The 24,324-nt window shown below is 40.9% G+C and overlaps 1 protein-coding gene across 1 annotated transcript; it reads right to left on the bottom strand.

Annotated features, from left to right (window-relative positions):
• Positions 1-1,724: 1,724 nt before the first annotated feature.
• Positions 1,725-23,705, bottom strand: mmel1 (membrane metallo-endopeptidase-like 1; the record flags this gene model as incomplete). The annotated part of the gene is made up of 23 exons (XM_080728600.1): positions 1,725-2,352; positions 2,442-2,518; positions 3,228-3,323; positions 3,484-3,549; positions 4,536-4,669; positions 5,163-5,282; positions 6,588-6,646; positions 7,548-7,651; positions 7,752-7,835; positions 8,404-8,502; positions 11,823-11,951; positions 12,175-12,268; positions 13,282-13,418; positions 16,358-16,447; positions 16,746-16,880; positions 17,858-17,923; positions 18,634-18,752; positions 19,696-19,791; positions 20,228-20,308; positions 21,401-21,562; positions 21,697-21,756; positions 23,115-23,159; positions 23,549-23,705. The coding sequence occupies 23 exons, from the start codon at positions 23,703-23,705 to the stop codon at positions 2,253-2,255; spliced, it is 2,310 nt and encodes a 769-aa protein (XP_080584726.1). The 3' UTR covers positions 1,725-2,252.
• Positions 23,706-24,324: the final 619 nt, after the last annotated feature.

Below are 24,324 nucleotides of genomic sequence, written 5' to 3'. Positions count from 1 at the left end.
TCACAATATCAATATAACATCAACATATTGCCCATTTACCCAGCCCTACATTCAGGCTAGCCTCTATTTCTTTTCTTCTTCTTTTTCTCTATGTATTGGATGGAGCAACATACTACTGTATCAGTACATACAGGATATTCCAAGTCAAACAGTCCTTATTAACAGTTTTTGCCAGTAGGTAAAGTAAATAGCCGGATAATGTGAAATATCATGTAAATATATATACGCTTCAATGTGCACATTCAATTCAGAAATCTCTGTGGAGACCTAACAGTCGTGTTCATTTTACACAGTCCATTGTGAACTTGACCAGCGACAGAACAAACATTCAGCCACATAAGTGTTTTCTCTGCTGTCTCTCAAAGCCCTCTCTCTTCCATCCCCAAAATCATAGCCACTAGTAGCAGACAGTAGCAGCTTGATTGATCATTTAGTCCACTTGGCTCCGCCGCCATCTCCCCAATGTTCTGCCCTTTCGTTCTGCTGTCATTACTTGTTAATCAGAGATAGAAAATAACAGTCCTGGCCCTGGCCCAAGCCAGCTATTAAATGACAAGCCCCATTCCCCATAGCTTACATCGGCCACAACATGCTGAATGTAATCCTTTCATCTATACCACGCTGATCAATGAGCGATAAGGAGGTATTCTATTTCATACAGTATGTCGGCTGCCTAATCGTGGGTCTTTTCATCTCGTCGACTCATCCCTACATTCAACCTATAATTGGTGTTGCCCTAAAGGCGTGGGTCTCATGTAATTATGCTCAAACCCAAAGACGGAGCAAGTCGATCTGCTCTCAGGAGATCTCGTGGTCAAAACTAGTCTTTTTCCATAAAAATTACATTTATAAAAGTGTTGGATGTAACTACTTTTTGAGGGAGAAAAAGTTATGTACTGAAGCTTGAACCAGCGAGGTATTTGATATCAATGTCAGAACAAGTAGAAATTATTTTGTAGAAGCCCTGAACCCCCCAAAGTCCTGTGCAGGGGTTTAATTTATGGAGTGGGAGTGATGAGGCACTATAAACTGCCTGTGGCTGGCAGGTTTTTCCCTAATTCAAGCAAAACGCGGTCTTATATCTTGTACTGTAGGTGTGTGTAATGTATGCCAGATTAAGACTTGGTGTTCCTGCTTATGTGACACACGTATAGTATTACCACTCCGTTCGTTTATGCTGGTGGTGGTGACATCATAAACAGGAAGTCCAGGCACTGTTCCCAATTATAGCCATTTACGCATGTGTGCTGTAAATGTGTGCATACTAAGAATACTCAGTTTAACATGTTGTTTTAAGACTATAATCATTATTGTTAATATGTACAACATTTGGGTTGATCACATGTCATACATTGGGGTTTCCTCATCATTCTTTTAAGCCTCAGGTTCTTTCTACAACTTTGTGTATTACTGAAAAACGCTTTCCTGAAAATGACAGCCCAGTTTAGAATAAACATGATTGCCCAAACAAAAAGTACTCGACCAGAAACAAATCCACGTCTTCAAATCCATGGCTAAAGAGCTTTGTACATTTCAAATCCACTCCATAGCTGTAGAAATATTGTAAGCTGTCACTTTTACATTACGTTTACAATTAAAGCTGCAAAGATTTAACAGTCTTAGAGTCTTCAGGTAAAGTGTTTCATTTAAATGACAAAACCAACCGAGAGTGACTAATTCTTCTCTAGCCCTACTTTGGTAAAGAGCTAAGAGCATTCATTTATTTCATTCTTGAAGTCAGAATACGATTGTTCACTGTTCCCAAAATATTATTTTTTGTGGCACAATGTTAAAATAAAAAAATAACAATAACATCACAGAAAAGATACCGAGGCAACTTACTGCCAAATGGCAACGAATCAGCACAAGAGATTATTTTCAGGGATTACATTTTTTTTTAAAGGCTGCAAAAGCATTTCAAGCCTGCTATAGGCTTTAACCTTTAGAGAAGGTCATGGTTTTCACCTTTTCACTTACAGAGCCACTCGTCACTCACTGCAGTACGAAGCAAAACCACTTGTAAGCAAGAACAGGTGACCTATTCATCCACAGACAATACTTCTAGATTGAGAAGCTATAGATACTCAAAGCAAGTGTCTATTTTCATTATCCAATCCATATACTACATTTGCGTGTAAATATCTATTTTGTTGATGAATTGGATGCAGAATGCTCTCTGTGGGTTAAAGATGTTAACCATGTTCTTTTGAGACATGCCCAGATCAAGTATTAAATACAAGAAGGACAACTTTCTACCAGACTCGACATTTCAATTCAGGATTCATTAGACTACCTTTCTTGCACTGGAATGCTTCAGAGAAGGCCTCGAAGTTCTGGAGGGACCCAAGTACCCTGAAAATGAGAGTAGGAGAGCTCAGAGCTGGGAAGAAACATATATTATAGTGATTTTATCAATGGATAATCATATTAAAGGGCTTAACCTATATTCTAAGGGACTGTGTGAGTCAGTCTTGATGGACTGGCTGGCATACTCAGGCCGATAGGCACCACACCACACCTGGAAAGAGAAATGTATTCCATTAGGAGCAATCCAGCTCGGAAGCAGTGACATGGAAGATAATGGAGACACTCACAATAAAATAATATTAATGCAGCAATAGACCCTGACATCCTGACAACAACATCACTGTATTCTATGTGGTTCTTCAATCTTCATGATTCCCATCTGTAGCACTTTAAATCTTAGACTGTATTATTATTATTATTATTATTATTATTAATAACATCTGTTCCATTTATCTTCAGATTTTATGCATGGTTTCCATTTGTATGCCTTGAAAGCACCTGGATGTTTTAGTCCACACACCAAACTTGGTCATAATCCCTATAGAGTGACTGTGGGTGTTATATAAAGTTATGCTGGCTGTTTGACCCGTTTGTCTATCCATGACAAACAGCCTTATGTTTTCTTTTCTCTGGAGCCACACTAGTCTTTATTTTGGCTTCCCCCCAGACCCCCAGGATCTCAGTGCCACATAGTGTAGAAATGATCTGGAATGAGGTGGACCTTTCAGCCCCCCTTTTCAGATGTTTGACCCGTTTGTTTTCTTCCTGAAAACCAAGCGTGCAGGGGGTAAAACAAGTCCCCTGCAGGCTTTTGTTCTTGGCACCTCTAAATGGAGAAATGGTTTAAATCAGCCCTTTGTCTGCTGATTTTACGTATTCAGCAATCACAAATTCCTCCTTTTTTCATTTTTGTTACTCACTTGAGCAAAGTTAAGAAAGAAAAGTTGCTTGTGATCCATGTCTAAACCAGGTAAACAAAGCTCTTCGCCTTCTCGCTCCACCCATTTCAAATAGGCCTGTGAACACAGGTAGATGCGTACAGTTCACATACAAACACATTTCAAATGTTTAGGAAAAATGTGTGTGGCTAAGCGGTGCTTCCCGAATGTAATGATTGTAATTCTCATATTTGTGGCATGTGGTTTTGTGTTGTTGTGATGATGACAAAAAGACAACCTTATAAGCCTGACGAACTCCTCCATTGTCCGCAATATTCTCTCCCAGGGTGCTGATTCCACTGACCTGCAGTCACACAGATAAAACCATGAACACACAAACATGAAAATACTCATGTTTGAGGGTTACTTAATACAAGGTGTATAGTCGACAAACATAAAATGTTTAATGTGCTACTTATCTCACCAATGTGCCCCATGAAGTGTCTAAGCCTGATTGATACTTAGTTGACCAAAAATATCAGGTCTTCGGGGTGCCCGCTGGCCTACTGGTCCGCATAACACTTAGGCATTGCCACATAGGCATGGATGCCTGGCCGCGTCGCTGGTTCGATTCCCAATCTGGACGACCTTTGCCGCGTGTCACTCCCCATCTCTCCCCCCATTTCCTGTCAGTCTACTGTCCTATCAATAAAGGCATACAAGGCCAAAAACAAATCTTTAAAACATATATATATATCAGGTCTTCAAGCTCACAACATGTCGCAGCGTGACACATTCTTAGCTTGTAGATTGACTATTTTTGGTACTCGGCTCGTACCCGAGTATATGGAATGGGATATGGGACTTGCCAAAAAAGCAAGTGTAATATTTAATATGTAATTGCGATTATACAACAGTTACCATCAAAATAAAAAGTATGTATGGTATTGTATGCCACTCAGGATCAGCACTATGGACTGACTGAGTGGCAAAACATAAAGCAGCATAAAGCATTGGAGTTAGGAAGCACTCCTCCTCACTCAAACTGACTCCTCATGACTCCTGCTGACTCCTCATGATGACTCCTACTGACTTTTTTTTTTTTTCTCCACTCAGTAGGCGTTCCTGCATAACTTCCGAGTACGATGATGTCTCTCGCATACCCTCTATTGCGGGACATTTCTCTCTCAAAATAACAAGCAAGTGTTATCTCTCTCCCTGTCTCTGTCTGACTCTGGTGGCTCATACAGTTAGGCGGCGGGGTGAGCCTGACAATTGGGAAGGCTAATATTTGACCAATTTATACACAGGGCCAGTATGAACTGGCTGATAAAAACAGGCATTACTCACGTTCTGTCCACCTGCGAGCTTCCAGTTAAAGCTGCCATATTGTTGCACCATGCACTGTGACTGGTCTTTAAATTGCTCCGCAGAGTAGTTACTCCACCAGTTGAGCATATTACCGTCCTTGTCAAAATTACGCCCTGCAAAGCAAACATAAACCAGCCAAGTCAGATCTTATTTATGAAACATGACGCAACATTTTGCTGTTGGACAGTACTGTTGTGATAACAAATTACTATAAAAGATTACCAGTAAGACTCCCTAATCGGGAGATAAGCGGCTGTCTGGTCGCATGTATACACAAATTGGCCTATAAGTGGCATTGCGTGATTTTTAGGCAACATCCGTAGGAGCAGTGTCCATTAATATTCAGGGGGGAGGTTGTGGTTTGCCATGCCAAGGAGTGTGTGTGCAAAGTTTGGCATGGATAGTGGCAACGGTGCCGGAGTTAAGAGTAGGGCCAAAAGTGTGACGTGACGTGACGGATAGACGGAGGGACTGACGGAGAGACAGCCGGTGAAAGAAGCCATTATGATGAAGTGCATCTATTAATGCTGATCTTCTAAAATGCCTGTGATGAATCGCCACGGTGTCTGGAATCATGACGTCTATTAAATAGCGGTGATGGATTACCATTATCGTCGAATCCGTGTGTGATCTCATGTCCAATGACCATGCCTATTCCACCGAAGTTCAGGGCCTGGAGCTGCTGCTTGCTGAAGAATGGTGGCTGCAGAATCCCAGCAGGAAATACTGCACAATTACAAAAAAATCATTAACCAATGAAACCCCATTGGTCTTTAGAGACTTGAGTTACAACTGCACCAAATCTCTTTGCCAAAAATAGTCGATCCACAAGCTCACAATGCGTCACGTTGCAACTCATTGTGAGCTTATAGATCTGCCATTTTTGGCTAATGTTCCCCTCAAAATAATTATGGACACTGGGGTTCAAGTGTTTAATTATGTTGAGCGAAACCTTGGACGACAGCACTGATCCAAACTGATGAATGCAAGCAATAGATGAGTGTGGTCATTTTTACACTAAATACCACCAGCAACATGTGTTTTATCGGGGTATATTTTCAGTTAGTTAGTTTAAATAATTTGGAGCCTTGTCCTGCAGCAAGAAACATAAGAAAAGTTTTAGAAAAGAGAAAATGTCGATTTTTTTGGGGTTAGGCCTGTGGCAGCCCAAGTATTGCTTCATGGGCCAAGTCAGTGGCCGCAGACCTGCCCCCTCCCAGTAGGAGATTCTTAAAAAGCCATTTAAACCCTGAAAATATCAACTATTACATACATGTTGCAGAATCTCATTCCAGGTTACTGTACTACCATTACAGTACAGTAAAAGAACGATCGATACCAGGGATGATGGATCACTTTTTGGGACCCATGCACCAATCTCCTCTAGGCACAACACCTATGTGCAGTGGAGTGTGAAAGTTGGTTAACATGGCAATCCAGAACTTATTTTGATTGATTGATTGACTGACGGATTCATTCATTGATTGATTGATTGATTGATTGAAGAATGTATTAGAAGTTTGCAATAGGAAAAAGTACGGTTTCATGACAGCACAAATCATTGGTACAAGGTTAACTAAAAGGAGATCCTAGTCAGATTTACGGCTTATTTACACAGGAACCACTTTATGTATCTCATATTTATTTAATGGGGGGAAAGGAAAAACATGTTAATTTAACCAATCTCTATGGTAGACTACGTTTAATTTAACTGGCACATATGTACTGGTTGGAAGGAAAGTGTCTACACTCTCATTGAGAAATGTAGACCTTGGCCCAGGTACACACTACTGGTTGACAAATAGTATTGCTGGAAGTTAGTGAGGACAATATCTCAGGGATTCTGTCTTGGAAGAGTGTTAGAAATCTGCTCTCTTGTGCAGGACATCTGGCTTTGAATTCCAAGTAGGATATAAAGTATAAGTTAGAGATGTTCTCAATGGCAGAGGAGTCTTTCTCTCAGACTTCTGTATTCATCTGTCAGCAAGTGATTGTGCCTCTAGATAAAAAAACATAATGAAAAACTCTTACCAATCTGGTTTCTGTTTGGCGAGTAGAATGCATTCACTACGGCAGCACCAATGATCCACCTTAGAGAACATTGGAAAAAACGAATTAAAATCAGATCAAAGACCAGATTTTGTTTTGTTACAGGACGTTCTGGTGGTCTGAACTTCATGCAGTGAATATATTTCTGTGTTCACAGTTGGGACTTATTGGCATTGAGCCTGCTGCCTGGACTGCATGCGGTGAATAGAGTTCTGCAGGTTTTGATATCTAAAAACAAAACAAAGGGTGGAATTTCCTTACCCCCAAGTGGTTAAGTGATACTACTTTGTACGAAGAATTTGAATAATTTGAATTGGTTATTTCGGTTTTCTGAAAACAAGGGGTCACAAGGGGTAGGAAAGTGGGACTGAGTTACTAGGGCCCAAGGTGTTGGAGGGGCCTTAATTATTTTATACTTTAGCTATTGAAAAATAGCAGATATACAAGCTCACAGCGCGGCACCGAGTGCCGCGCTGCGAGCTTGTAGATCTGCCATTTTTGAAAAGTCGTGAAAATGTGCACAAAACTTTGAATATATGTATTTTTTAAGCGAACATTTGCAACTCAAATTTTGCTTCTGGGGGGTCCCTGGAACAAAATATTTTGAGATGGGGGTCCGTGGCCAAATACATACCATTTTGGGGGTCCTGCACATGAAAAGGTTTGAGCTCCACTGACATCGAAACATAGGTTTTTAAAAAAAAAAAACTTTTTGAAATATTCAAAGATTTTCATGATTTTTCAAAAATAGCAGATCTACAAGCTCGCAGCGCGGCACTCGGTGCCGCGCTGTGAGCTTGTATATCTGCTATTTTTCAATAGTTAAAGCACAGGGGCCCCACAGTGAATCCTTGTACCCAGGGCCCAGAATTTGGTGCGACACCCGTGAAGGTGACCATAATACAGCCTGAAGGGCTGGATGTACAGCAGCCGCTCACGTACAAGTCAGGGTCAACCGGCTCTCTGAGCTTCTTCAAACTCTTGTGCGCCTCGGCCTGAAGGTTTTCAAGGGTGTTCTCAAAATAGTTATCCTCGCTAAAGTTTAGCTGAAATGAGAGACATTAAAAACGTGATCAGGGATTACAAACAAAAAGCATCTCTCTTTGTAGTGTTTGGCTGTGCGTTTATAGGACAGTCCTTACTTACATGGGCGTACTCTTGGTCAAGTTTCTGATTGTTGTCCTCCAAAATATGGTCTGGATAGCCTATGTGCTCCTTAATGGCCATTGCCTGCAAGACATAGAGTTTCGATCATGGTTCAAAGTAAGCATTAAACTGATAATCCTCTCTTACCCACGTAGGCTCAATATAATTTATTGCATGACTAAGTACGTATATATTTTTCACTGCACAATAGGCACAATTTGCATAGCCTAAATAAACTCTGTTTTGTAACACAAGAGCCAAATTCAAAATATCATGTAAATGCTCTCTTTGTTCACGTATCTGAAGTATTGAGGATTCACCGAATGCGCCGTGTTTCGAGCTTGTAGCTTCATTTATGGAATTTCTTAGATTTACCCAAATATGAAGATGACTGACATCTTGATGCCATAGACCACATGAGACTGACACGGTATGTCCATATATGGGCATTCCCAGATATGGGCTTCTCCATATATGGCCATAAAAGGGAGAATTCATTTGCAACATCATTGTGATGTCAGAACAGATCAGATTATCCTTCTGCTGAGCTGCGCACACACACACGCACGCACGCACGCACGCACGCACGCACGCACGCACGCACGCACGCACGCACGCACACACACACACACACACAAAATATATTCCATACCTTCTCTCTTGCCTTCTCCTTAGACAGATTGTCCATCCAGCTCAGCTCCTCCAGAGTCTCCACGTAGGCCTCCTGGATCTTACTGATGAGCTCACTGACCTGCGGTGGTGGGAAAAGTACTCACATTCATTACTCAAGTTAAATATCAATACTACAATGCAGAAACACTCTGTTACAAGACCAGGTCTGGTGGTGTTCAGAATTTAGGTATGGGCATAAAAGGGATTCTGTTAGTGTGGTTCCCCTGACATAGTGAAGTCAGAGTGTGATGTCAGAGCGGCAAACCCATTCTGTTAGAGTGGTTCCCCTGAAATCACAGTGTTGTCAGAGCCTGATATCAGAGCGGCTAATCTATGGACTGTATCCCTGCTCTGAGGATCTGACATCACTGTGACATCACATGTGATACGGTCAAGCTGTGACCGTTCACATACTAACTTGACGCCTCAGGGCGACATGCAAGGCGACATGCAGTGATATATATCGGACCAGTTACCCATATATGGATACCAGCTGGTACCCATATATGGAGATCCATGAACTGTATATGGAGATATGCTGTGAGAGCCCAAACATGCTTACTCAGTTATTCGTTATGTGAAAGTCCTATGATGTCTATGACATCTGACATCATACTCTTTTATGCCCATACATGGAGATCCCTGTATTCCCATATGAAGTCCTGTTAAATATGGGCTTAAAGGATTAGTTCACCCCCAAAATGACTTTTTTTCTATTGATTACTCGTGCCGTGGATACTTGAGTTCAATAATATTTCTTTTGTTTTAGTCGCATTCCTAAGACAAAAATGTAATCACAATATATTTACCCCCGGAATCAATGGGAGTATATTTACTAAAATATAATTTTTGTCTTAGGAATGCAAAAAAATACAAAAAAATATTATTGAACTCAAGTCTCCATGGCATGAGTAATCAATAGAAAAAAAAATCATTTTGGGGGTGAATTACTCCTTTATATTGATGACATCAGGGAACTCCATAAATGGGCATAAAAGGGATTCTGTTAGTGTGACATCACAGTGAAGCCAGAGCGTGATGTCAGAGCTGCAAACCCATTCTGTTAAGAGTGGTTCCCCTGACATCACAGTGACGTCAAAGCATGATGTCAGAGCGACAAACCCATAGAACCACAGTGTCAGGTGTTATAGACAGACAGGGATACGGACAAGCTGTGACCATTCACATACTAAACTGTGACCAACGGTTGCTACTAAACTGCGACCTACGATTGCAAATAATATTTAAAATCTACAAAGTACCAGTAACTAGTAACTAAAGTTGTCCAATAATTGTAGTGGAGTAAAAGTATTATATTTGCCTCTGAGATGTAGTGGGGTAGAAGTAAAAGTATAGAAAATTGGAACTACTCCAGTACCTCAAAATAGTAAGTACAGTACTTGAGTAAAGCCCTTTGCACACAGGACAGTTGCGTTTTTTTTCGTTTGCGGCATGAATAAAATGCATTGGATTTGGTGTGCAAGGCTGTGCGGAACGGCGCTGCGGATCCAAAAAGGAGTCATAAAAGGAGTGATGAGTTTTTTACCGCATGCGACAAGACGCACGAATCGAACTGGGTTCGATCGAGAAAAAAACGCACGGCGGCAGCCACTCGTCGCACGGCTAATTCGGAGCCGGTGTGCATGAGGTCATAGAGAATCATTGTTTTCTTTTCAAAAAATTATATTGTCCGTTTTATCCGTGCGGTTAAACGCGCCTGTGTGCAAAGGGCTTAAGTGTAACCTACAGTATTTTCTGGACTATAAGGCGCACCTGACTATAAGGCGCACTGTCAATGAATGGTCTATTTTCAAACTGTTTTCATATATAAGGCGCACCTGACTATAAGGCGCACATAATAGACGCTACCGTTGCGTTATGCATCAAACAGATGGAGCTGTGCTAAAGGGAATGTCAATGTCAATGAATGATCCATATATAAGGCGCACTGGACTATAAGGCGCACTGTAGTTTTTTGAGAAAATTAAAGGCTTTTAAGTGCGCCTTATAGTCCGGAAAATACGGTACTTAGTTACTTGACACCACTGCTGACCTGTACACATGAAGTTAGATTAGAGTAGACGTGACATTCCAATCAATACACAACCAAACTCTTGTTAACTCCAATCAGCACTGATTGGTTTGATGTCTCGTGTGTGAGGGCTTTGTCTAAATCAGGGGTCGGCAACCCAAAATGTTGAAAGAGCCATATTGGACCAAAATAACCCAAAACAAATCTGTCTGGAGCCGCAAAAAATTATAAAAGCCTTATATATCGTCGTTATCGGGTGGAAACCTTGTATGTCTAAAGGCCCATTCCCACTGGGCCAGATAACAGATATCTGGAGATATTTCTCCAGATATTTTTCCATTCAAAGTGGATGGTAGATACAGATAAAAAAAAATATATACCACAGATATTTGCCACAGATACTTTTATCTGTGGCAAAACATTTTTTTATCTGTATCTACCATCCACTTTGCATGGAGAAATATCTGGAGAAATATCTCCAGATATCTGTTATCTGGCCCAGTGGGAATGGGCCTTAAAACTTCGTTTTGTATTTATCATTTAAAAATGAACTAAACTAGTGAAAACAGCCGATCAGTGATCTGCTGTTTTCACTACTTTTGTGCGTCAGTCTTGTATGATGAAGCAGGGCTTTACTTTGCGAAAAAATAAAAACATACACATTTGAAACTTGGAGATACTAGGTTTCTGCCCGACAGTGACGATAAAAAAATGTTTTTTTTCCCCCCATCTTTTTCCATTTTCAAACATTTTTGAAAAAGCTCCAGGGAGCCACTAGGGTGGCGCTAAAGAGCCGCATGCGGCTCTAGAGCCACGGGTTGCTGACCCCCGGTCTAAATGTTTGGCATACCTAGGCCTGAAACAGTTGTTACACAATCGTCTGATCACAGTTATTTGAGCTTGCAATAATTTTTGCACAATCGTCTGAATATTTTCTTTTCATTGGCATAACACATCTGGATTAAACCAACAGCAATGACATATTTCCATCCTTATTTCCACGTCAATGTCCACGTTTAACCACTTTCAACCTGGCATCCCTATTTTGTATATTTTTAGGCAAAATGTTGAAACGTGTTTTCAGCAATTGGATTTGTATATTTAGGTTCTTTGTCATATCTGCCTTGTGCAAATTGCACAAGCCATACCCTAATGTAAACTGCGTTGTCAGATCAATCAATTTATTAAGGATTCACAGAGATTTTATAACAACCAGGGACTCAAACTAATAAGCTGGGGGGGAACAGCAGGCTCATGCTTTGTCTTTCAAGGCTGAGAAAGGTTTTCTACTGGCCTTTATGCAACTTTAAATGAAGGGCAAAATAAAAGAAAATTGGTATTTGATCATTGATTTCTCTACCACTCACCATGCGCTTACTTTCTCCAGCAAAGGTCTCACGCACATACAAAGCCCCGACGGCGTTCTCCATGCTGTTCTGGACGTAGCGCACGCAGTCACGCCACCGAGCCTCCTCCACTGTGGTCCCATATAGAGACTGACACACACACACACACACACACACACACACACACACACACACACACACACACACACACACACACACACACACACACACACACACACACACAATCAAATGGGCATCCGCAGACATATCAATTTGGGGGTCCTTGACATGAAAAATGTTTGTGACTGTTTTAAGGTATACCTCAAACCACTGTTTTAATGGGTCCCTTCTTCTTGCATGGTTTGATTCTCACCTTTCTGTACTGAGCTCTGGCGTCTTTGAAACGACGGCTCAGACTGTTGACCCGGTCCATGATGAGCTGCCATGTGAGGTAGTTTTGCATAGTTCTGGAAGCATAAAGGTGAATATACTGGTCACGCTACAGAACCCATACAAAATGTAGGTGAATCTACCCGTCATGCTACAGGACCCATACAAAATGTAGGTGAATCTACCCTTCATGCTACAGGACCCATACAAAATGTAGGTGAATCTACTGGTCACGCTACAGAACCCATATAAAATGTAGGTGAATCTACTGGTCACGCTACAGAACCCATATAAAATGTAGGTGAATCTACTGGTCACGCTACAGAACCCATACAAAATGTAGGTGAATCTACTGGTCACGCTACAGAACCCATACTTCGTAGCTGTCAGGTGGAAACCTTGTATGTCCAAAAAACAATGTAGTTATTATTTAGTCACTCTGTACTTTTCATTGGTTAATATTTATGAATCTCTCAAGACAGATTCTCTTTTTTTTCTCCTTTGTTTTTACCAAATGGGTTCCCAGATTTAATTAATATTATAAAACCCATAGACAGACTTAACCACTTTCACATTCAAACTTTTTCAAAATACCACTTCTACAAGCTCAAAACGTGTAGCATTGCAGCACGACGTGAGCTTGTAGATCCAGGGGCGGATTAACCCCCACGAGGGCCCTGGGCCGATCATTTTTTAGGGCCCCCCCACCCCCCACCATAACCCCCCCCTCCCTTCCGACGCGCACTGCAGTTCGGATTTTAAGCAAAGATGATCATCTGTGGGTCAAGAAAGCACCTGTAGACAACAGAGATGGGGCCCACACATTTGATACATGATTAACTTACACATTTCATTTTAGTATATTGTCGATGACCACGGCCCAGTTCCCCCAAGGGCCCCTGTGAGCCAAGGGCCACTGGCCACTGCCCTGTGTAGATCAGCTGTTTTTTTTTTTTTTTTTTTAAGTAGGCCATTAATGCCCCAAAGTGAGGCATTAAATTCCATACTGTATGCCGTACAAGGCTTCTGCCCAACAGAAACAATATAATGATAAATAAGATCATTTAATAGCTGCTATGAACAGGCTGACCTGACGCTATGTCTGGAGAGAACTTGGTTCATCTTCTGCAGGTAGGGAGAGCTGTAGACCACCACCTCCTCCTCCTGCTGGACTTCAACAGACACGCTGGACATGACACCTCGCACAAACTGTGTCCAGTTAAAACCCTGCAGATCAAAATAGGGATGCCAGGGGTTAACATGCATTGTTAACGTATAATTGTTAAATTGTGATAGTTACCAAGCATAAATATATGCAAACATATCAGACAGTCTACATCTCTGTAATTCCCAAAGGAACTGCATGTACACCACTGTATTTAATTTGTTCTGACCAGAAGCAGGGATAAATCCTATCCCCCCTGGTTCGCGTCCCGGCCCTGGTCTACGTGTCAAAGTGTCCCTGAGCAAGACAATTAACCCTTAACTGCTCCCCGAGACACTGACTCTGCACAGTCTGCAGCGCCCACCGCTCCAATACAATTTAGGCATTTAGCATTTAGCAGACGCTCTTAATCCAGAGCGATTTACAGTAAGCAAGGACAACACAAAGTAATACATCAAATGCATAGATATAGTAATCTGGGATCATATTTAAACCAAGAACCTATCATCAGTCTAATAGTAGAATATCCAAAAATCTATAAACTGCACATTGAAACTATACACACTATAGCAGGGGTCTTCAATGCTTTCAGGCCAAGGACTTTATTATTTTTGGCTAAAGTTCTCAGAATAAGGACGTTAGGGTTCGAGTGGTTAATATAAAAAAGGAGAAAAAAGGTTTCTATCACACAAAGATTTTAAGGACCCCCTGTAGTAACCCCCTGTTGAAGACCCCTCGAGACTATAAGTGCTATGGGCTAAGGTGGAGTCTGAAGAGACTTTCTGGCTCCTTTCTGGGAGCCAGAGAAGAGTCTGGGACATGTGGAGTGTTAAATACAGATACCACATTTCGCTGGATACAGTGACAAATACAGCAAAAGACCAAGTTATTATTATTCTCAAATCAAAAGCAGATGCATGGGCCATGTGTGTATTCAGGCCAGGTTTCTTGTTCATGGTTATGTTTTGAGCAACACTCAGCTGCAATGTCCCACGGTGACGATCATTTATCCTTTCACACAGAGAAGCTGTCAGTGCAACCAGGTGATGGAACAAGTACTCAATACCACAATATAAAAAATACTTGTAAAAGAGTAAAAGAGTTAAAGTACAAAAGTATTGGCATTAAAATATACTTAACTTTTAAGTTCTGTTCGGAACTTCGGATTCACTTCACCTTGGTTCTGTTCGCGGGTCATTTTGACCCGGGGGAAATTTGGTTTAAAAAACAATACTAATATATAATTTAACTTAACAAATCATCATCATACATTGACTTTGTCTCAATTCCAAACAATTCATATGATATATATGGTAAATGTTTGCATTTATGCTTTGCTATATCACATTAAACACTGCGTTTTTGCTGATAGCTGAAATTCATGTAAAATAAGAGCTGAACATGTGAACACACATGAACGTCACATATGAATGCACACTTGTACGTCTACACTAGGAAGCAAATGCTTCAGAAACACGGACTGCATGCGAGGCACATACAGTATCAGCTTCTTGCACCTCTTGCAAGTAGTCTGTCCTCCTGTCTGCTGTTGTTGGACACACTGAACAGAGCTTTCTCTTGCCAGATGCTTCACTGTTTATTTTACCATATACATCATATGAATAGTTTAGAATTGAGACAAAGGCAATGTATCATGATGATTTGTTAAGTTAAAATGTATATTATTATTATTATTTTTTTTTTACCAAATATCCCCTGGGTCAAAATGACCCGCGAACAGAATTAGAGGGTCAAACAGACCCAAACAGAACTTAAGGGTTAACCACATAAACCCCATACGGTGTCCCTCAGGGCTCTAAACTAGTGACTTTTCTCTTCCATATTAAATATCTTCGCTGAAATCTGCTAGTTTCGGCAAAGGTCTTCCCAGAATACGGATGCTGGGGTTTAAGTGGTTAAAGTAATAAAGTAAAAGTAAAAGCAGATCCAAGCTCACAACTCGTCGGGTTGTGAGCATGTAGACGTTTACTTTACAGCTCATGTGAAACATACAGCTTAAAGAGATAGTTCACCTCCAAATCAATTATTCACCACATGGAGACTTGAATTCATGGATATTTTTTTTTCTCGCATTCCTAAGCCAATACTTTGAGGAGACTCTTTGTGTCTCCATAGGGCATCACTGCACGGCATCAAATGATTGGCTTAAGAATGCGACAAACCAAAAAAAAACTATAAAATATCCTTGAATTCAAGTCTCCGTGGGGTGAGTAAGTGAGAAACAAAGGATTTTTTGGGGGGGGGGGGGGGGGGGGGGGGGTGAACTATTTTATTTTTTTAATATAATAATAACTTAAATCTGTAAAGTAACAATTAACAATAGGTGTCACATAATTGTATTGGAGTAAAATGTACAATATTTGCCTCAGAGATGTAGAAATAAAAGAATAAAGTATTTATTATGGAAATACTCATGTAAAGTTGAGTACAGTACTTGAGAAAATGTACTTACGGTAGTTGTCTTCCGCCGCTGCCCCACAGTCATATATCCAATCACAGCCAAGAAATTGTCAGTTCAAACACAGTTTTATGTGGTGTACTGAACTATTTCACAAGGTGATGGAGGTTAACCACTTACATTGTTTATGCTTTGTTGTTGACTATGGTCCCCCACAGGTCTCTACAGTTTTCTAGGCCAGCTCCCCTTTTCCCTCTACACTAAATCTCTTTTACTGAAATACCCGAACCAGGCACCTAGTTGTGAGCTTGTAGATCTACTATTTTCACAGAATATTCTCCTAGTGGTCAATTGCCTTGCTCAAGGGCATTTCAGCAATAATCGTCTCCACCAGGCCAGACGCCTGCAGGCCAGAGACTAGCACACTTTTCTAGTTGTTTATGGCCAATAATATTTCCCAACATTCCATGGATTTGAGAGCTAATGACCTTCCATCTCTAGTCTAGACTGTTAGCACTGAGTTTAATCAATTAGAATTCACACTCATGGTGAATTTGAGGAGTAGAAGCAAGGCACACTTACATTGAAACCGAACGTGTCCTGTAGCTCAGTGAGGGTCATCTTGTTGTAGAGAACGGTGACATCCTGACGCTCTTCTGCTGGGGATGTAGCCTGTTACAGAATAAAGACAAATGTATGCTTCGTCACACACCATTTGACGAATGTCACTCGAGAAAAATAAATATAGAAAAAGACATTGACATACACTGAAAATGTGTCACTTGTGTGAAAAGTGACACATGACATGAGCACAACTAAAGAGTTCTGTTGATGTTTTGCCTTTTACTAAAACTTGGAAGCCTGGTTCTATCTGTAAAGGAAGAGGTTTCTCATCTGGCATCTTGTCATTGTTAGTTCCTTTTTTCCCACTTTTCCAACAATAAAATGTCCTGTTTTATCTGGTACTCACGTTGGCAATGTCTGTCTCCAGCTCCAGCACCTGGATCATTTCCTCCCAAACAGCGTCGTCATCCTGAGTTAGGTTCCTGTCCTCACGGACTATCTTGGCAATGGAGACCATGAAATGCAGGTAGGCCTCTCGTACCTGACACAAAATTGTGAGGAGAGAAAATTAACGACAAATAGCAGAAAATCTGGGGAATTTGTAATAACATTTCTGAAAATGTCTGCCTATAGACGGGTTTCCTGTTTACAAACTTGAGACTAAATGCACAGGTGACTGTATCATGTAATCAATTCCACCAATCCCCAAACCTGTTGTTTTGGGGAGCGCTGGTTTCATTGGCTAATTTTGGTACAGACCTGCGCGCGCATCTAGTTCTTATCAGTGTTACATGGACCAGAAACGCATTAATAATGACATGCCAGAATAGGAACGCCAGGTTGAAAGTAGTCCATAATATACCGGTAGTTGTTGTTTACCTTTGCTTACTGATAGGTCTGGGGAAATTTAAACTCAATGGGCTTGGACCCTGGAGAAAACCACTGGTAACAAACCTTCCTTCGCCCACTGCTTTTGAAACCAATACTGATACCATCCAATATGAAGGAACTTGCCAACATTTTAGCATTGATTCTGTGAAGAAGTTGTTTTCTTTAGGCTAATTTCCTAATTGTTTTCACACAGTTTTAGTCCTTTCACTGTATCAGTAGGCAGAGATCTCTGATCGTCTGGATAGGGGCCGTATACCTTATGCGCTGCCTTATCCCTTATGCCTAAAATGATCTTATAAAGGCACGGTCACACCCAAGTTTAATTCTACCTATGAAGACGTATTCTGCCAATGCTTTTCAATGGGAACGAGTGGTTTGCTGTTATTTGCGGATTTCTGCAAAAAAACAACAACGCTCTGTTCCCATTGAAAAGCATTGGCAGAATTAAGCTTTTATTATTTATTAAAATACATTTTAAAATTGTGAAAATAGCCAATCTACCAACTCACAACTCGTCGATGTACATGTAAAAATGTAAAAAAAAAAGGGCCCTAGTTTATTGTTTATTATTATTATTATTATTTAAACTCCAAAATCATGTTAGCAGCACAACATTGGATTCATCACCCTTTTGTAGTTTCCATCGTTGAAGTAATAGTCTCTGGATGGCATCCCGAGTCCTGGCTGGTCAATCTGATGACAAATGAGGGATAAACAAAGCATAACTTGGATTATGTAAAAAGATATACAGTATATGGAGATACGATGAAGATCCTTATGTGATCAAAACGTTGATTGATTAAGCAATAAACACAAGCTTATTTTGTCAGTGTGCGGACCAGTGTTAACTTGCCAGGTCTGCCTATTACAAGCGAATTTGGGCTTGTTTGTAAAGTTGCTTGTAAATATTGGTAGTTGTGGGTTTTGGGCTTTTTCTAAAGTGTAGTTGCTTATTTGGGCTTGCTTCCTAAATGTTGTTTAAACCAGTGGTTCTCAAACCTTTTCATTGCAAGGATCACCCAAATTAATATGTAGGTGACAGATCTGAAAATAATTTGTGCCAGCAGGGACCCCCATTTGTGTATTTAAAATATTGAAAACGTTACTTTTCAAGATTTTATTTCAAAAATCGCTGTCTTCAAATGGTACGCACTGTAGGTTCAAAGTGTTTATGTGGCCTATGTGCTTCTTTTGGTCTTGTTTTTATAGACCTGCATGGTTGCTTATTCATCTGGCAAACACTGATTTGTATTGCTGTTTGTCCTGCAGCTGGGCACTTTGGATGTGCGTGCCCTGTCCTTTCAATAACTTGGATTATGATTACCACCCTGTTGTAACTTGTAATGAGTGTCTTTGCTGTAAACATTACGTAAGCTCCATGTGTTGGTGTCCAAACTCCTTACGTAAATGACATGACGAAGGGAGTCCCTGTCATCCGTCCACACATAAATGTCCAGCACAGACTTCTTGTTAAAGCGAGTGGTGAGCGTCGCCAGTGTGTCCTCAAGGCTCCACTCTGCCTCTGTGATAACAGGTAGAAATTATCTCTTAATTTAGACACAGCGGCCTAAGATTACAGACCTGGTCGACATACAGGGTCTCATTAAAAACACGGCGCTCGTGGACGTAAACACGGTGCATACGAAGCAGGATATACTCATAAATCTGTGTGCGCAGATGCCGGTTATGCGTGGTTAATTCTGTTTGAGCCACTGTCCTTGACTACATTTAATTACAGAGGCAAGATTTGGCAAATAGCAGAGCATTCTATTTAAGAGACCAGTCACAGGCCTGATTGAGAACCTTCTCCACATATTTCACGCTGGAAAAAAATCTGTTCTACTTCTCCCGCTCTCTCTCTAATCAATTAAAGCATAAAAGACAGCCACCTGTTTGATGTCTGTCAGAGACACAGTTTTGTCAACAAACACTATTAGACAGAGCAACCTTCACTTGTAGTCGAGTAATGTTTGATAAGGAGTATCCATACTTTTGCTCAAGTGCCAGTATTGAGTACTTTGTCCTCCACAACTGATGAGTATGTGCTACTCTACTCTACCCCACTCACTACCACATGCATGCTGGACTGAAGAACCATAACAGCAGTAGTGGTTAATGTATGTTTTGTAATAATAATGCAAATCTACAAAGTAACTAGTAACTAACGTTTTCAAATAATTGTAGTGGAGTAAAAGTATAATATTTGCCTCTGAGATGTAGTGGAGTAGAAGTAAAAGTACTGAAAATTGGAAATACTCCAGTAAAGTATAAATACCTCAGAATGTACTTAAATGTACTTATTTACTTTATACCACTGTATAACATACCAGGGCTTATGAGCTAATATAAACAGCATGTACTGTAAACTCACACATACAGTAGTTTGGGTGAGTGAGAGAGCAACAGGCACCCTCTGTCTGCCACTTTGTTTATGTTTTAGTGACTGTGTTGTTTTTCTGTGTTACCTGTAGTGGTGTTCCAGTCTTCTGAGGCAACAGGCCAGTTTCCGAAACTATCTATGAGCTTCATAAGGGGCTGGGTGTCACGCTCTTCTATGAGGCCTGCCGGGGGAAAACAACGCCCATCAAACTCAGCACATGTACTGTAAGAATATATTACATTTGCTCTGACATTGAAGCGACAGGACATTATGTTCTATCTGCACACATTTTCTTGTCAATGACCCTCACATTGCTATGCATTTGGCCGCCGGACCCCAATTTGAAAACTTTTTGTGCCTGGGACACGCATAAGAAGATTTTTCAACTTTTGTCAACGATTTTTTGGAAATAGCAGATCTGTAAGCTCACAACGGATCGCACTGTGAAGCGTTGTATGCTTATAGATCTGCTATATTACCCAAAACCTAAATAGGGCTTAGGTTGAGTTTAAACAGTTCCTCATGTTGTTGTTGACCCATGGAACCAGTGCTCTGTAATCCGTTGCCTCATACAGAAGATACACGTCATTAACAGCTGATGTTTGATTGAGACTTACTCTCGTTCATGCAGGACCTGTACAGTGTTTTAGCCTTTCTGATGGCATCCCGGTCCTGGTTGTTCTCCATCTCAAGGACTCCTGCAAAAAGAAAAAATATATACAGTATATATTAATGATAATATCTTTTGCCACTAGAATGCTTTGGGTGTTTTCTCGTTTGTTGAACTTTTGGGTTCTCTAGAAAGAGAACCTAAATCACACATTTGAACTTCCGAGCTCTCCAGACCTTTAAACAGACTGTCATTTTAAACAATATGCAGACTTGCTACAAAGAAGGTTAAACTCATAATTAACCCTGCAACTGATTATGCTGTACAAGTTGCACAAGCTCACAATCTAGCCATTGAACTCCACATAATACAAAGTACAGCCCACACAGTTTAAATCCTTGACCCTGATTAGCCAGATTTAAACGTTGTTATACTGTACGTACAACAGTGATATGTGCCCGGGAATAACCAATGTACAAGCTCGCAACACATTGTGCCTGCAACACGTTGTGAGCAATATTGTGAGCTTTAGAACTTCTATTTTCAGCACTATTTAACCCCTTCAGAACGGGTACACTATATTGTGTATCATTATTTTATGCTTTAACTATTGAAAAATAGCAGATATACAAGCTCACAGCGCGGCACCGAGTGCCACGCTGCGAGCTTGTAGATCTGCTATTTTTGAAAAATCGTGAAAACTAGAATTTTTACCCGATTCTATAAGTGTCTTTTGAATCCTAAGATTTTTTGAAAAACCTATGTTTCTGAGTCAGCAATCTGGCTATAGCCATCGTCAAAGAAAAGGTCCTTTTCACTTAAATGGAGCTCAGTTAGTCTGTTCTTGAGAGACTACTATGTCAGTGGTTCTCAAACCTTTTCATGTGAAGGACCCCCAAAATGATATGGAACTCAAAATATTTAGTTCCAGGGACCACCCAGAAGCAAAATTTGAGTTGCAAACGTTCGCTTTGAAAATACATATATTCAACGATTTGCACACATTTTCACGACTTTTTTCAAAAATAGCAGATCTACAAGCTTGCAGCGCGGCACGTGAGCTTGTATATGTGCTATTTTTCACTGGTTAAAGCATTCAATAATTCTAGGCCTAATTCTAGGCATAAATAAAGGCAACACACTGCAGTAACAGCGCGAAACAATGCTGATCATGACTGACCTTTGAGGACAATCTCCAGCTTGTCCCTCAGAATGTCAAAGACACTGTGACGGGAACTGGTCTCTGGGATGACATGGTGCTCCAGCCAACCCCCGCAAGCATACTGGTAGAAGTTCTCACAAGGCTTCACAGACGCGTCCATGTTCTGCAGGAGCCGCGCAGCTTTGGGGGGCGAGGAAAGAGTGAGACCAACCATTATGCAGTTAGAATGCTGTCTTTTTTTTCTATAAACAAGAACAGATGGACAGAAGTGCATTCAATTGAAAGAGGGAGAAAGCAAAGAAGTCCCATGTTACCTGCTGTAACACACTCGGCAGTTGTGCACACGTTGTTGATGTTGGAATGACGGCGCTGCCCTGGAAGTGCCAAAGTCAACAGTTAACGGAGCACGTGTCCACCGTCCGAGGATTTAACACTCCCACCAGTCCCAGTCTCAGAGGTGTTGGGTTATGTTTGGTGTGTTTTTTTGGATGCATTTGGTATGTTAAACAGGAAACAGGAAATGTCCTTATCCGCAGTGATTCCCCCGCGTTGTGTGACACTGCTGAATGTGTTTTGGACACTATTGCCACCATTGCTTCAAACAGCTAGAGGGTAGTGAAACTCATTCCAAGCTATCCTTTCAACATCTGTTTAGTGGACGAACTCTCGAAATACTTTGGTATTATTGACTCTACTAGGCTGGTTGGGTGCATGACTTCCTCTCCAACAAAACCGAAGTGCATGTCAGGTGAGGTATTTTTCTACAGGTTCACCCCAGGGGTTTGTTCACTCACCACTCCTTTATATTCTGTGTACAAATGACTAGTGTCAGAGACAGTTTGAGAAGTGATATATCCTTAATTTGCAGGGTTAGATTAGATGGTATGATTCAGTCATAGTCAGTCTCCTGCATGATGACGAATCAAATTGTGGCCCTGTGGTTGATTATATTTTAAACTGGTGCAAAAATGCATTCCTTCAACTCAATCTATATATATATTTATTTTTTAAATCATCATCATGACATCCTCATCCCAGGGCCTGCCTCCCACGACACGTAAGACCAAAGGTGAACAATCTCCCCCTTGACCTTAGAACTGTGGCCTCTGTGGACATCTTCAAAAGACCGTTAATAAGACTCACTTGTTCAAACAGGCTTTCACATAGCTCCTTTGTAATTACAGCTCTGTATGTTGAGACATCTCCCTTATTCTGAGTTCTTTCTTTTTCTTTAACTCTTTATGGTTGATTTTCTTTTTGGTGATTGTTTTATTCTGTTTTTGATTATTTTATTGACATGCTTCAGGTTCAGTGCTTCAAGTTTCAATCCCTACCATCTTCACCAGGAGTTTCAATCTCTGCCCTCTTCAACTGTAGTTTCAATCCCTGCCATCTTCAACAGTAGTTTCTAGTTTCTTTTTTGTTTTAACTTAATTTTTATTTGCAATCATCACACATACATAGAATGCAGGGTCAACATTTTTACATCGTACATGCCGTAGCCTGCGGGGAGTACCCTCACAGATTCAACTGTAGTTTCAATCCCTGCCATTTTCAACTGCAGTTTCAATCCCTGGCCTCTTCAACAGGACTTTCAGTCCCTACTGTTTGTACATCACAAGTATAGCCAGGCTTACTTGTAAATTGAGTTTCAAGCAGATTTCTGTTTATAAAGTTGTGAAGTTGAAGTTGTTTGTCTGCATTTGAGAGGACAGACGGAGGCAGTACTTACCTCCACCTGAGGAGCCCCATGATTTACCTGGCCTGTTCGATTGCTCTGTATTGGGATGCAAGAGATCTGAATTAAAGGATATTCACACAGTAATAGCTACCAGCTACCTACCATCATTAAATTATTTTATATCTTAAGGGGGGAAAGGTTCTTAAACAAGGGCAAGAAGTGCAACATTCAGATTGGAAGCTAAACTTTTTGATCAGTTACAATCAGTTATAATGTGCAAACTCAGACTTTGGGTTTAATTTATTCAAAGACATTTAGGTATGCTATTATATATTTATGTTATACTACATTGTATTGTATTAGTCTACTATAGAAGGTTTGTTACAAACAGTGAAGAACAACAATAAATCGGGGAGGACACCTCCTCGACAGCAATCTGAGTTCCCAGAGGTAATTTTTTCCGCAGTAATGTAACCTGAGCCTACCTTTCACAACAGATGTGTACAGGACTATGAGTCCGGCCAGGGCACAGCTGACCACCAACAACAGCACAGACAGACTGATCTCAGCCACGGTCCAACGGCACTTCCCAGGTTTAGTTGATTTTTCCATGATGTCCGTTTGACTTTCAGATTTTCCCATTCTCCTCTGGGACACTGTGTCGTGGAGTGAGATGGTCCACACAGGTCCAGCCAGGCAGGGAGCTGGTGTGTGTGGTGTGCTGTGCTGTGCTGTGCTGTGCAGCGCGTTGCAATGATGTTGTGCTAAATGACCTGGAATTGAGTGATTGCACCGTGAATAAACACCTAGAGTACAAGTAGTTACATAGCCTACACGGTAAAGAGTTGTTAGAATAGCTTATCTTGTGTGGATAATCCTTTACTTCTCCAACAACAGGGCTAAACTGTAGGTCATAATTTAAGCCTTAATTTATATGTCGCGGCATGACGGTGTCACACACTGAAAATAGACGATCTACTTGCTGGATGCCAGACGTTGGCTGCTTGTAGACTGGCTATGTTGGTGCGAGACACCGTCATACGACAGGGCATAAATTAGGCATTAGAGTCACTGGGATGGCACACGTGTTTGCAGGACAGAAAGTCAATCAATCAATGCATAAGACTGATCTGATGAGATGATTTGTTCCTGGTCACTGAGCCACATCTGCTATGGATGATGGGACACAACCTCATTGTGAAGGACTTTACCGAGTGTGACATTTACTCAGGCAGGAAATAATAGGCATGGCCTAATAGAG

This window comes from Nannobrachium achirus, assembly GCF_963921795.1.
Source record: "Nannobrachium achirus genome assembly, chromosome: 6".
Taxonomy (NCBI): Eukaryota; Metazoa; Chordata; class Actinopteri; order Myctophiformes; family Myctophidae; genus Nannobrachium; species Nannobrachium achirus.
Note: the sequence above shows the minus strand (reverse complement) of the source record. Positions and strands in the feature narration are given on the sequence as shown.